General features: G+C 34.2%; 1 protein-coding gene across 5 annotated transcripts in view; it reads right to left on the bottom strand.

The window, feature by feature from the left end:
• Positions 1-13,252, bottom strand: part of PCDH17 (protocadherin 17) — a 99,818-nt gene that overhangs the window by 52,820 nt on the left and 33,746 nt on the right. For 2 of the 5 annotated variants that reach the window (XM_045978230.1, XM_045978232.1), the window contains exons 2-3: positions 9,952-10,010; positions 9,646-9,818 (exon numbers count right to left, since the gene is read on the bottom strand). The exons of 1 other annotated variant lie outside the window; for it this stretch is intronic. In XM_045978230.1, coding sequence (XP_045834186.1) covers positions 9,646-9,818; positions 9,952-10,010 — 232 coding nt within the window. Of the gene's footprint in view, positions 1-9,645; positions 9,819-9,951; positions 10,011-13,252 lie in introns of those variants that run through there. 2 more of the 5 variants (XM_045978231.1, XM_045978234.1) reach the window with 2 other exon arrangements.

The following is a 13,252-nucleotide window of genomic DNA, read 5'->3' as shown; positions in this document are numbered from 1 at the left end:
TCTTTTCTTTCTTTTACAGAAAAAGAGTTTATCTTTACTTTAAAGCTAGCATCTCCATTATGCTCCAATGAATATTCTGCATCTAGCCCAAACCTCCAGTATTTCCTTTTAATTGTATCCTCTGTCTCAGTATATTAAGAATTAGTTACCCTAAATAATTAAAACATTTCCATTCATAATACCATCTTTCTTACCTACTATTTCCCCTTTCTTCCCCTTATTCCATTATTTGCTGGTCTTGAAATAACAGAGAAATTGCTGTCTCCAATTCCAAACCTTACTTCATGGTCTATCTTGAAATCCTTTTTCTTTTTTTTTTATTATTCCATTATAACTTCTCTCGTGGAAATCAAGAGGGATCTGTCAGTTATCAGATTCCACAGCTATTCCTTGAGCCTCATTTTCTTGGATTTCTTTAAAGAATCAAAATATTTGTTCTTGTCTATCTCTGGCTATTGTGGTGATACGGCTTTCCTACTTCCTCCCTCCCTTACTGACCACCTCTTTCCTATGTTCATTGGCATTTCTTCCTTTTGTCCCTTCTCCTCCGGATACATTGGACTGTTCATTATCCCCTAAATGTTATATATACTTTCCATATCCCATGTATGTGTTTATGTACTTGTTTCTTCTACCTCTGAAAGTAAAAAGCTTCTTCATCCCTTCATCCCTTATGTCTTAGCTCGAATTTCATCTCTTGTGTGAAATCTTCATTAAATAATTATCAGTATTCTACTCCTCCTTTTGAAACTCTTAGACACTTTTGTATATACCTAATCAATAGCACATTATTTTCTACATCTTACTATACTTTGGGTGTATGTTTTACTTCCATTACTAGACTATCAGTTCTGTGAAAATGGGTTTTGTGAGTTTCAAAAGGGTTCACTTGAGAATTTCATTTGAATGTAAGCTCACTGTGAATGGAAATGTAAGTTTTGCTTACTATTCAATCCTCAACACTTGGGGGGGTACTTGGTATATAACAGAAACCCAAAGAGTATTTGTTGAATAAATATACAACATAGCACTTAAGATATATGATGATACATAATGATGCTATACAAAGTGTTACTGAATTACATTAAAAATTCAAAACATTTGGTTCCAAATGAATGTTCTTCCTTCAAAGTGAGTGAGCTCTGGAAATTATATATTTATGCCCATGGTGCCAGGTCACATATATAGGACTTTACACCAAACTAATTTCTTGAATCATAAATTATAACTATCTCAGTATCTGAGATACTGTTTTTAACAAAAGCAGTATTATCCAACTTTACTTCAATTATTGAAATTTCTCCCTTCCCAACTTCTAAGTTCTTTAGGAATTAGTCCTGGATGCTTTCCTTACAATAATCCCAGAATCTCCAATCTCCTGGATTCTTTTTTTTTTTTTTTTGCAATTATCTTTCTCATTTATTTACATACTTTAAGTATCATCCTATGTCAATGGATTCCAAATTTACACCTCCTAACTTCTACTTTGACTGCCAAACTATAATTTCTAGTCGCCTCTTCTGATATTCATCTAAACTCTTGTTACTTCCCAAGTATTTTCCCAGTGGTGACCTCACCCTATCTTTGCCACTTTAGTAAACTGAACTCGGTCACCCAAGTTATGATGCTAAGATTCATTATGACACCATGTCTACACTATGTCACTGTTTTCTAAACTTTCTCCCAAAGATCTGGTTAGCTGAAGTTTGTTTTTGTTTTTCTTTTTACCTATCATCTTTGAATGGTGAAGTTTCTTTAGCAAGTCAATTCCAGCACGCAAATAAACATTGTTCATTTAGAGAAAATGCTGAAAGTTTCAAATATTTATGTGCCAACTGAATATATGCGGTATAAATTACACAGAAACATACTTAAATAATTCAAGTTCTACTCCATTTATTTGAGTATCAAATTATTTTTTTCTTTAGAATCTTTTATTCCAGAATCAATTTTAAATGAATGCTGAGCAATTAATTATAATCATAAAAGTAGTGTCATATACTAAAAGGAGTTTCTAATCTTTCATTTAGTTCCATTCTCGCTACTTCTTTATTACTCTGGGCCTCATTTTGCCTTGCCTTGGATTACTTCCCGAGCTTCCTAAGCATATCCCTGTCTCCCCAGTCATTGACATAACAATAATCTCTTTAAATGAGACTTTGAACTGTTACCTCCTGAACCTCCAATGGCTCCCATTAGTTGTCCCATCACTGAGCTTCTCAGAGTCTCAGTCTTACATGCCCCATTCTGAGTCTCACACCTTCCGACTCACATGCATCCAACATGTTGCTTCACTTCATCTGTGTTTCTGAGAGTGCCCTGTCATCCTCCCTTCCCAAAGGTCATTGGGCCAGGTGAGACACACATTTTCTGAAGAAACAATCAGTTCAAATGTCTCCTTCTCCAAGAATTTTCTTTGTTCTCCCAAATCCTGGCTGGATTTTCCTTCTCATGACTCCATGAATACTCAGGGTATATCTCTCACTGTACCAACCTCATGGTTTATATGTCAAGTTCTCTTACTACAGTATGAGCTCCTTGAGAACCCAGCCTGTGCATTAACTCATCTTCTATCCCTGGCACAGTTGTTCATTAAAAGGAAAAATAGTGATTAATTAAATGAGTGAATGAAAATCTCTTCCAGAGCTATGAGATACACAGTTAGTGTAGATCTTGTCCCCAGACAGGAAATATATGAATCCTTGGACTTGGTGACAAATAACACAGTAGTGTCAATGCCTATATTTGGTATGAAACAATTTTTTTAACCTTTTGGAGCTTCTATTCAATATATTTATTTAATATATATAACATATAAACATATGAAATATCTATTCAATATATATGAAAGAATCAAGCATTAAGTGCTTACGTATTTAGATTCATAAGGCAATGAAGTGTGATGACAAATCTGAAATACCTTTTTGGAGACACGAAGGTCTCTATTATGTGTTATAGGAATGGTATGAAAAAATGCAAAGAGCTACAGTCCAGCAGATTATAAACCTAGAATTAGTACTACCTCTGCCTCTAATTGAAGACTTTATTAAAAAGTCATTGAATCTGTCTGTTTTCTTACAAAACGGGAATTATACTTCAGGAATCTTTCTACTCTAGTGTTTTGAATATAGCTTTCAAAAGAACTGAGAACCTGCAATAGTAGAACATAAGTTTCAAATGAAATAATGGAAAATATTTGGAAGAAGCTTAAGACCTATTAACATTATTTTCTCACAGTTCTTAATTAACAGATGAACTGATAATCATTCTAGGCTGTCATAAGTTATGGGCATACTCTAATTTTCATAGAAGTGTTCATAATATTACTACAGAGTTTTAATTGTAAAAGTGAAAAAAAAATACTGTCCTTCTAAAAAACCATTAAAGCAAAAACCTCTGGCTGTATCCAAGTGTTTGAAAGATACAGTGATTCTAAGGCTGGGAAGGGTGTCCCTGTCCCCAAGGCAAAATGATTTTTTAAAAGTTTGGGAAATACTGACCCAACATTCCCAAATTGGAGTGTTTTAGCAAAAGTCACTGCTGTGCTTACTAAAAGCAAGAGAATCTCAAAATCACATTGAGTCTATAGTAAATCATGCAACACTTGTTAGGGAGGCTTTACGATGAGAACAAATGTGAGGGTGATAAAATCTCTCTATTTTCATGATACCAGCTGCTGGATTCTAGAAGCAGATGTTTGCATACGAGAAAAAGAGATGTCATTGAAACTTTTAAAGTTAGGTGAACTATGGGACATTTGCAAAGTTTGGTAATCAAAAATAAACTGAAGCTGCTCACAGTTTGGGGAATATTTTATCCAGTAAAATGTAAAGCCAGATAAATTCTGCAAGTCCTAAAACACAGCACAAGAGGATGAAAAAGTTGGTATTAAGGTGCTCTCAAATAAATGCAGTCCAATAAAAAAAATTTATTGGGCTTGAAAAGAATAATTCTTGGCAAATCATACAATTTCTTAAATGCCATATATTTGAATCATAAAGCAGCAGTGTGTAAAAATTTTAAGTGATTTCTTCCTGGCATTAAATATTCAACAGTTCCTTCTCGCCCCCTGTATATGGCAGTAATTTTCCATTTCCTTCCTAAGACAAATTGACTATTAATAAGTTTACAGCAGCATTTCTTTTAAAAATTATTTTCAGAGATTGCGAGATGGCTGCTGAGAGGCTGGATGTCGCCATCACGTCCATGTCCATACTTTTGTAGAAGCAATTTGCTATTGCCTGTTATGGGAAGGTCTGGGGAAAGACACTGATGGATTGGAAGGGTCAGAGCTGCAGTAACCGTAGTGCAGCATAGAAAACAGAATGGAAGCTTGAGAATGAATATAAAAGTACCATCCTGTTACTTTCCTACTCCTGGTCAGTTCTAGGGAAAACTGCAAAGTAGGTCAAGCTTGTGTTCAGTGTCCTAATCCTGCCTCAATAAGCCCTTCCCAAATCCTGTATGCATGGTTCCACCCCCATTTTGGTGGACAAGAGCTTCACCTTTTATTCTCCCATTTCCTTACTACTTCTTTTTTAAGTCATTCCTTCACAGCAAAGTATAGGTTGTGGAAACTTTAAACTGTTTCCTTTCCAGGCATAATTAGAAATATTGTGAAATTGCAGTCACTATGCAGTAAAGTAGGGAGGGAGATGTGAAAGAGTGGGGCTCAGAGCCTTGCCAAACTGAAATCACATAACAAATACTGCAGTCCTTTAAACTAGCCTAAACCTGTTTGAATATGAGGTCCACAAGCAAAATTCAAGCACTGACTTAAAAACAAACAAACAAACAAAAAAAACCAGAACAACAACAACAACAAAAATCCATTAGCTTTAGTTTTTGTAGTTTTGCAGAATGTCCTCTGGGAAGAGGGAAGGCAACCCTTAAGAATGTAATTTAGTTTTAAAACTGAATTCACCGGAGCAAACCTGGCTTATTTGGTATTTCTATTATTCTCAACTTTCCATTGATTTTATTTTTATTAGATTTTAATCAGGGATTCCATTGTGAAACGTTTTGAACCCAGAATGTAATTTAAGAAGTCAGATTTTCTAGTGGAAGAGAAAGGACTGCAGAGGCACAGAACTGAATAGGAAAAAAAAGAAAGAAAGAAAGAAAGAAATTATAAGGCAATTAAATAAAAGGAGAAATGAGAAAGAATTTGAAGGAAGCAACTCCTGAGGATCAGAAAGTCCTGGAAGCCAGTTACAGAGGAAGGGACCAACAGCTGGCTACCTAACAGGGGCTTCAGATTTCCGGATGGTGATGCTTCCACTGCCATGGCAGCAAAGGCTGTCAACGCTTCAATGTGCGATGCTATTCCACTAGTGTCTGGCTTCAATTCAAGAACTTGGTTTCAGTCAACTATAAAGATAGCAGAAGACTGATTATCCTTGAAAAAATTGAGAACAGTCCTAAGCCAGCAATAGGGAGTTCAGAGAATCATCAGACAGCATTTTGAACACTGCACATGTATTATTTGGGAAATGGTACAGACAACGGTACAGACTACTGAGTTTTAGGGAAGGCTTACCAAATCTTTTTAAAGAAGAAAAAGTTATTGCTAACAAGCAAAATACTTTACCAGACTTCTGTAGTGGACAGAAATACAGAGATACAGGCACTTCTTTAAAGAAGTCAGAGTGGATTGTTTTACCTACCTACCTACCTATCATTCATATTTGACAAAGGGAGCATGAAGAAAATCTAATTGACAAATAGAGAAGGGCACAAAAATGCAATCAAATAGAAAGAAACTAAGAACATTCTTTAAGAATCTTTTAAATTCCACTAAGAGAAACTAAAATAACCTCTTTCTATTAGAGGATTTATTAATATAAAATCCTTAAATCTATCCCCAGCTGTAGTGCCCTATATCACTCCTTCAATTAAGTACTGAACCCTTTCAAATATTTTTGCTAAAATAATGAGTAACATATACTAATGTGTATTTGGGATGATTAAGCTGATAGAAGAAAAAAACACAGTAATCAGGAACAGAACTAATGGGGAAAATCTGTGCAAAAGAGAAGAAAAAAGTAGTATTTAGGCCTAAGTCTTTTGCAAAGGAAAACCATTATTAGCACAGAAATTTCTATTGAAAATGTGAAGATTATTCTTGCAATTGATTCTAATTTCTCAGTTAAAGGAATATTTTGATTTAGAAATAGAACATTATCTTTCTTAATAGAAAAAATTTAAACAAAGAAAGAAGCCAACTAAATTAATACAAAAATGTAAACTATAATACGCTACTGTTTTTTTTTAATTGAAATGTTTTAAGGCACTACTATAAATTTTTAGAAGAGAAAAAGACTCATAAGCAGGTTTCTTTTTGTTTAGTTTTTGGTTTCTTTCTGCTAAGAGGAAATTTACTTTTGTTTCTTAGGAGATTTTAAAGGTATTAAAAATGGGTTTAATATTTGAAATCTGACATGAGATAATTGCTTAAATACTGTTGTCATCATCCTTCATCTGTAAAGAAAATTATTTTTTATAAGTGTGCATTGAATTAATTTGGCATTGCTTCTCATGATGCTTTTCAAATAAATTAACAGCGTATATTGACCAAGACAATGTCTGATTGCTTCTTCAAACTTTAAAATTATTTCTGAGTAAACTGTTCATTATGTGAATAGTATAAAGCACTAGATAAGGAGGGGGCTCTGAAGGCATGCCATTTTATTTCTAATGCTGACTTCACTACTTACAGCTATAGAATATTGGGAAAATTTCCTAATATCTACTAAATGTGAGATAACATTACTTACCTATTTATAAATGCAATGAAAAATAAATAGGATAATAAGTTTTAAGTGTTGAATAATTCATTCAATGCATATGAGCTATTTTGATGTTTTCCCCTAAGGTTTGCATACATGAACTCGGGTTTTAACTTACCCTTCAATATTTATTTGGTATCTAGTCATAGAAGTGGATCAGATTGTCTATTTGAACAAATTTTACCATTTGGAGACAAAGTTGTGTAGAAAAGACACAAGTTTTGGCTGTATCTAGAGCGAGGATAATATTCCAACCTGCTGAGCAGATTAATAAATTTCCCATAAGCTCAGTTTTCTTAAATGCAAGATAAAAATGGTAAGTATTTGAGAGTTGGAGGTTAAATAAGCTAACATCGAAATGCAGCTAGCACTGTTTATAGTAAATAGTAAAAACTCAGTAAATGCTAATGTCCTCCTCCAATCTAGATAGGTAAATGGATATTGATATAAACATAGATAAGAAAGAAAGAAAGAGGAAAAAAGAGGAGGAAGAAATAAAAAGAGGAAGGAAAAAAGGAAGGAAGGAAGGAAAAGAAAAAAGTTGATATAGATGATGGACATTGAGATAGATAAGATGACAGACGGAGGTAAATGAGAGGGAAGAGGGATGAGAGAGGGGGCGAGGGAGAGAGACAAGAGACAGAGAAAGAGGAGAAGGAAAGAGAGATCTCTCATCTCTACTAGTTACATACAGTTTCTTGAAGGCACCCTCCAAGTCAAATTTATTTTTGATGTTCCTAAAGAATCTAACTCTCCTCATGTATTACAAGGATTTATAGATATTTATCAAATAAATGAATGAATAAACAGTCAACAAATCAAGAAATACTACTTTAGTTAATCCTCCAAAATCATGTTTTAAAGTAGAGGTTAATATCTCCCCTGTAATTCATTATTACAGATTATCTAAGTGTGGCTTTCAGATTCCTAATATCTTTCCCATATTTATTAATAAGGATGTGTGGAAACTACTTGTTTTAGAGGAGACATTTGCATTAGCATTCTCACTCTTACACTAGCAACTGTTTCATGTGTAACGTTAACTAAAATATATGCCAAATGTATGTTCTTCTAAGAACAACAGCTACCTTCCTAAAATATTATTTTCTGATACCGAAATTGAAAAAAACAGACTTTCAGTATAAAGTACATCTTCAGACATGAATAAAACCTCTTCCTTTTTCTATAAGGATCCTTACCTCTTCCCATCAAATACGTCACTCACATGGTTAAAAAACTTTAAAGAGTTAATGTGAACAGCATATAAACTTTTTTTGGTTAACAAAGTTTCCCACAAAAATATAATAAATGCAAACTCTTTACTTACTCTATGCGGCTTTACAAAAAGTAGCCAATGCATTATCTGTCAGTCACTTTATTACACACATAGATGAATCTATGTTAGGTTCTGTATTCACATATTAAGATCCAACAACACATTATTTAAACTTTGTCTAAAAAATTAACATATTAAATATGACATAATCAAAACCCATCACGATCACTTAAGTCACTTCAAGTGAATATTCAAATTTGTAGGAATTATAAATATTCCATAAGCATTCAAATACCTTTTACTGAAAATAATTTAAAACATAATGTTGCATTATTAGACAAAAACTTGCTATGATGTATTTGGCTGTTAAAACCTATCAAAAGAAGGCCTTTTGGGAGGCCAACTTTAAAAAAAAAAAGCATAATTGTAGTACAGAAATTTAAATATATATTATACTGAACATACACATTTATGTCTGTATTGAATTTATATATGTGTGAATGTGTGTATTAAAATTTCAATATGATCTGAGAAATGAATAGACATGATATGTGCTGAAGTATGTACAATATGACAGATTGCACTACAGGCAAAATGTATTTTCTCTTAATTGTCAACCAATAAATATCTTAGAAGAATAAATGACTATGTCAACACAGTTTAAAAGTAGTTTCTCATTAAAAAACTGAAATAATAAACATTAGAATATTTAAATACTATTAGTATTTTGAGAACTAGTATTAACAAATATAAATGCATTTGTAATTCTGAAATTGATTTATCCAGTTGTTCTTTTCCTTTTTTATAATGATAAGACATAAAAACCTATTCACAATCACAGGGTCTAAGTCTTACACATAAGAGTTGCTCACTTTTCTTTGGGTGGAATATATCTTTGTGTTTGAAATGGTAAAAACATCAAAACTAATAAAACAAAAAAATTGAAGGTAGACTTTTAGAAAAAAATATATGTATTTATTAGGAAGTGTTTCTTTATTATATCTCTATCAGGGCCAACAAGTACGTGTTTATTTGACATCCCTACAGAGTTAGATGTAAATCCAAACAAGGAGCCAAAACTTTGGCTTTGTTGTAATTTGACTCTTGAACAACGACTCTGAGGCTAAAATTCAAGCTAAAAATAAACAAACCTTGGGAAGAGCTATAAAATTCCAATCAGGTTTTCATTTTACCTAAATGTGGTGAATTTACTAAATTTAATCTTGTAAGCTAGTATATTAAGATGTGCATACCTAACTAATATATGCCCTATTTTCCTTGTTGATAAACACAAAATGGGAAAGGTTAGCAAATGTCCATAAAGATAAGAACAATCTAGTGACTTTGGTCAAGTCCTCATTTTAAGAAGATTACAGACTAATATCCATGGCCTTCCTTTTTCTGTTGTTACTGAGGAATTGAATAGCTGCTTTCTGTCTGGGACAAGATCTGGATTTGCTGTTTCTTTTGATTTATTATCAATGGCCCATTCCACCGTGATAAACTGCAACTCCAGTACTAATAGGTTTATAATGATTGCTTAAGCTTTACACTTTGTAAGCATTGGAAGGCTTCACTCACCTTGTTCAAGTGGTTGGCTTTTAGTTGAAGTAGTTTTCATCTTGAGTGCCTCCCTAACAGACATGTCACAGCAGGAGCCTTTGTTAGTGTCTTGGTCACTGTCAGCCTGATCACTGTCCCCGTGCCCACTGTCTCTCAGGCTGGCTCTTTCTGGGTCCTTAAACGTGGAGCTACTGAAATACATATAAAGAAAAAGAAGAGAAAGTGTTGTCTCTAGGAGTCTGAATCTGAAATGTAGTCTCTTGCAAAGCAATTTTGACACGAATGCAAATGGGGAAGCCGAGAAAGTTATTTAATAGGCCTTACCTTTGAACAAACTGCTGCCTGCTGCCCATGTAATTGGGCTCTGCGGGAAAATTGTCTGTCTGCGAAAGAGAAGGAAAAAAATACGTATAGTTGTACACTGGACAAATCTCCTGCAGAGCAACAAGATTTCCTAGTGGAAAAATGATTAATAATTCAAAAATTCCCTTAATCTTCAGATTTGTACATTTTAATTAAATTGGAAATTGCTGACATGTAATTATGTACTCAGAACAATTAAATGATTCCGGTCCACAAATTACCTGTTAAAGTAAACAATGAGCCTGTCATAACTGGCATTCTCTGTTACCACGAGGATGGATAACACAGTCTGTGTTGTTTCATTACTTAGATATTAAGATCGAACATTTGTGGGAGGAGTGGAAAAATGACCAATTTCTCCATATTAAAAGTGTGAATTATTTAATAATACTCATTTTTAAACATAATTACATCATCTGCTGGGATTCTACGCCCTCCTTGATATAATATCACTTAAAGTCATTCACTCCTCAATTGAGAGATACAGGGCATTTACTTCAAATTTTGCCAATAACAATTACAAGCACGGCACATATGGCTGAACTCATCTCTATAATTCATTCTCATCTTCATTCTTACTATGGCATTGAACTCAAAGCAGGCAGTGGAAACGGGTATTACTTCTGCTTATTAAAAACAAAGTAAAATGAAAACAAATAAAATGTTACTTAAAATATTGAGAGTAAAGACATTGAGAAACCAGGCTTGCTTTTGTGGTTGTTTTACTGCTTCCAAACTGATGTGGAGGTCTGCCAAAAAGAACTGAATTCTCCTTGTATCATGGAACAGAGTCTTTTGGGAGAAAGATACTAGATCTTTCATAGATCTCCCTATACTGTACATTCATACACATCACTTCTTCTTGCAGCTGACTCAGCGACAAAGGTTCTCCTGTTTTCTGCATCACTTCATATCACACCATTGTGCTCTGAAGCAGCCACGGATTCATACAACATCATCCACCGTGCAAGTATCAGTGACACAGGAGCATGCAATTCAAGAAGAAGAGGGCCCAAGGTAAGGCTTAATGTAGTACAATATGTATTTTCCTTATAAATAAAGCTCATTTAAACTAACAGGACCCTTTTCTCTTCCCATGTAATAATTTGATTTTGTGGCTGTCTTGAACTACTACTGGAAGGGAAAAAAAAAAGATATGTTAGGAGTAATAGCTTAAAGTACTACTTACGTTTCACTGTTAAAAGTTTGGGGACAGGAAGTACTCTCACAAATTTCTTAATCTATAACCTTTTTCTGTTATTGTTCAACTGACCTTTATCAAAGTGCAAAGATGAAGGTAAATAAGGTCAATACATATCTCACTTCTAATCCACTTTAACTAGTAGTTGGTAGCAGACATTTTTCATTAACATGTTTTACTAGCTTTTAGATTCTGTGAAGCACCTTCATTTTTCTTTTCATAATGGCAAACTACCAATTCTTAAGGATAACGATCTTCTAGTAAATATAGTAGCGGTGGTGGGGATGTGGGGGAACACCTGGGTGGCTCAGTCAGTTAAGCACCACTTGATATCAGCTCAGGTCTTGATCTCAGGGTCATGAGTTCAAGCCACATGTTGGGCTCCACGCTGGGCATGGAGCCTACTTTAAAAAAAATAAATTAAATTGAATTAAACTAAATTAAATAATAGTGGCAAAAAAATACTGGGGCAAAATGTTTGCAAAAGAATTTTTTCCAATTTTTAAAACTACAATTACTTAAAAACTCCACATTTTAACTTAATAAGATCTGCTGAATTGGTCAAAAACATGCATGTAACCGATGATTGTTGTCAGTTGAAGACTAAGCCATGAATATCTTAGAATACTTCAGAAACACAGAATCCTGGGTATTAAGGAGAGAGTAAAATGTAAAGTGAAAGTGGAAACTCTAGTTTTTATAAGTGCTATTGCAAGTAACCTTGTGAATTTAATGGCTTTAATTAGGTGGAGCATCACAGGCTATGGATCCCTATTCAGTTAGACATAGGAAGACAGACTGGGAAACTTTCCTTCCTCTGTTCTAATAGGAACAATATCTGGAAGTGTTTGCCTATTGCTAAAGTTCTAAACAGCTCTGATGAAATACAGGACTTAAACTGAGAAATACAATACATTTCCCCACTGAATGAAGAGCTGTTTTTAAATTAAGTGTGTGTGTGCATGTGCATGTGTATGTGTGTTTGCATGAATGCATCAGAGTGCTTGATGAACACTGAGCAAGACTGTTGCCATCAAATGTTATTTTTTTTAAGATTTTTTTTATTTGTTTATTTGACAGACAGAGATCACAAGTAGGCAGAGAGAGAGAAGGAGAAGCAGGCTCCCCGCTGAGCAGAGAGCCCGATGCGGGGCTCGATCCCAGGACCCCAGGATCATGACCTGAGCCGAAGGCAGAGGCTTTAACCCACTGAGCCACCCAGGCGCCCCATCAAATGTTATTTTGATGAAAATAGAAACACAAGAGGAAATCGTTAAAAGGATTTTAGACGAAAAGAAAGATGAGAAAAATAAAGCAGGGAGAAAGGCAAAAGAAAAACAGAAAAGAGAAAGAGAGAAAAAGGTATACATACTGTGGAGGAATGAGGGTGAAGAGAGGTAAAAAGGAATTGAGAAAAAAAAAAAAAAAAGAGGGGCGCCTGGGTGGCTCAGTGGGTTAAACCCTCTGCCTTCAGCTCAGGTCATGATCCCAGGGTCCTGGGATCTGCCTTCAGCTCAGGTCATGATCCCAGTGTCCTGGGATCCAGCCCTGCATCTGGATCTCCGCTCAGCGGGGAGCCTGCTTCCTCCTCTGTCTCTGCCTGCCACTCTGCCTCCTTGTTTGTCAAATAAGTAAATAAAATCTTAAAAAAAAAAAAGTAAGAAAGAAAGGTTGGTTTATTACTGCAGAATTTCACAAAGTACAACTTTTAAAAATTTGCACCTTAATCAGTAGTGGAACAGCAGATTTATTATTATTATTATTATTTACTAATAATGCCTGAATTTATCCAGTAAAATAGGTAGAAATGTGAGAGGTTCTCTGTGTTTATAATTATCATAATGAAATAGCTATTTGGCCTTTAACAAACATATAACTAACTCACTATAAAAACCACACTGGTTTTAATATAGAAAATAACATTTTTATTATCCAGGCTCCAAGGGTGTCAGAAAACTCATTTAAACTAATCTGAATATAAAATAAATGTATTTGCATAAAAAAATGAAAACAGACCCAAAACAAAAGCCATATGTACCACAGCATCATTTAATTTAGAAA

This window comes from Meles meles, chromosome 14 (genome assembly GCF_922984935.1).
Source record: "Meles meles chromosome 14, mMelMel3.1 paternal haplotype, whole genome shotgun sequence".
Lineage (NCBI taxonomy): Eukaryota > Metazoa > Chordata > Mammalia > Carnivora > Mustelidae > Meles > Meles meles.
The sequence above is the reverse complement of the archived record's forward strand: the minus strand, read 5'-3'. Positions and strand labels throughout refer to the sequence as shown.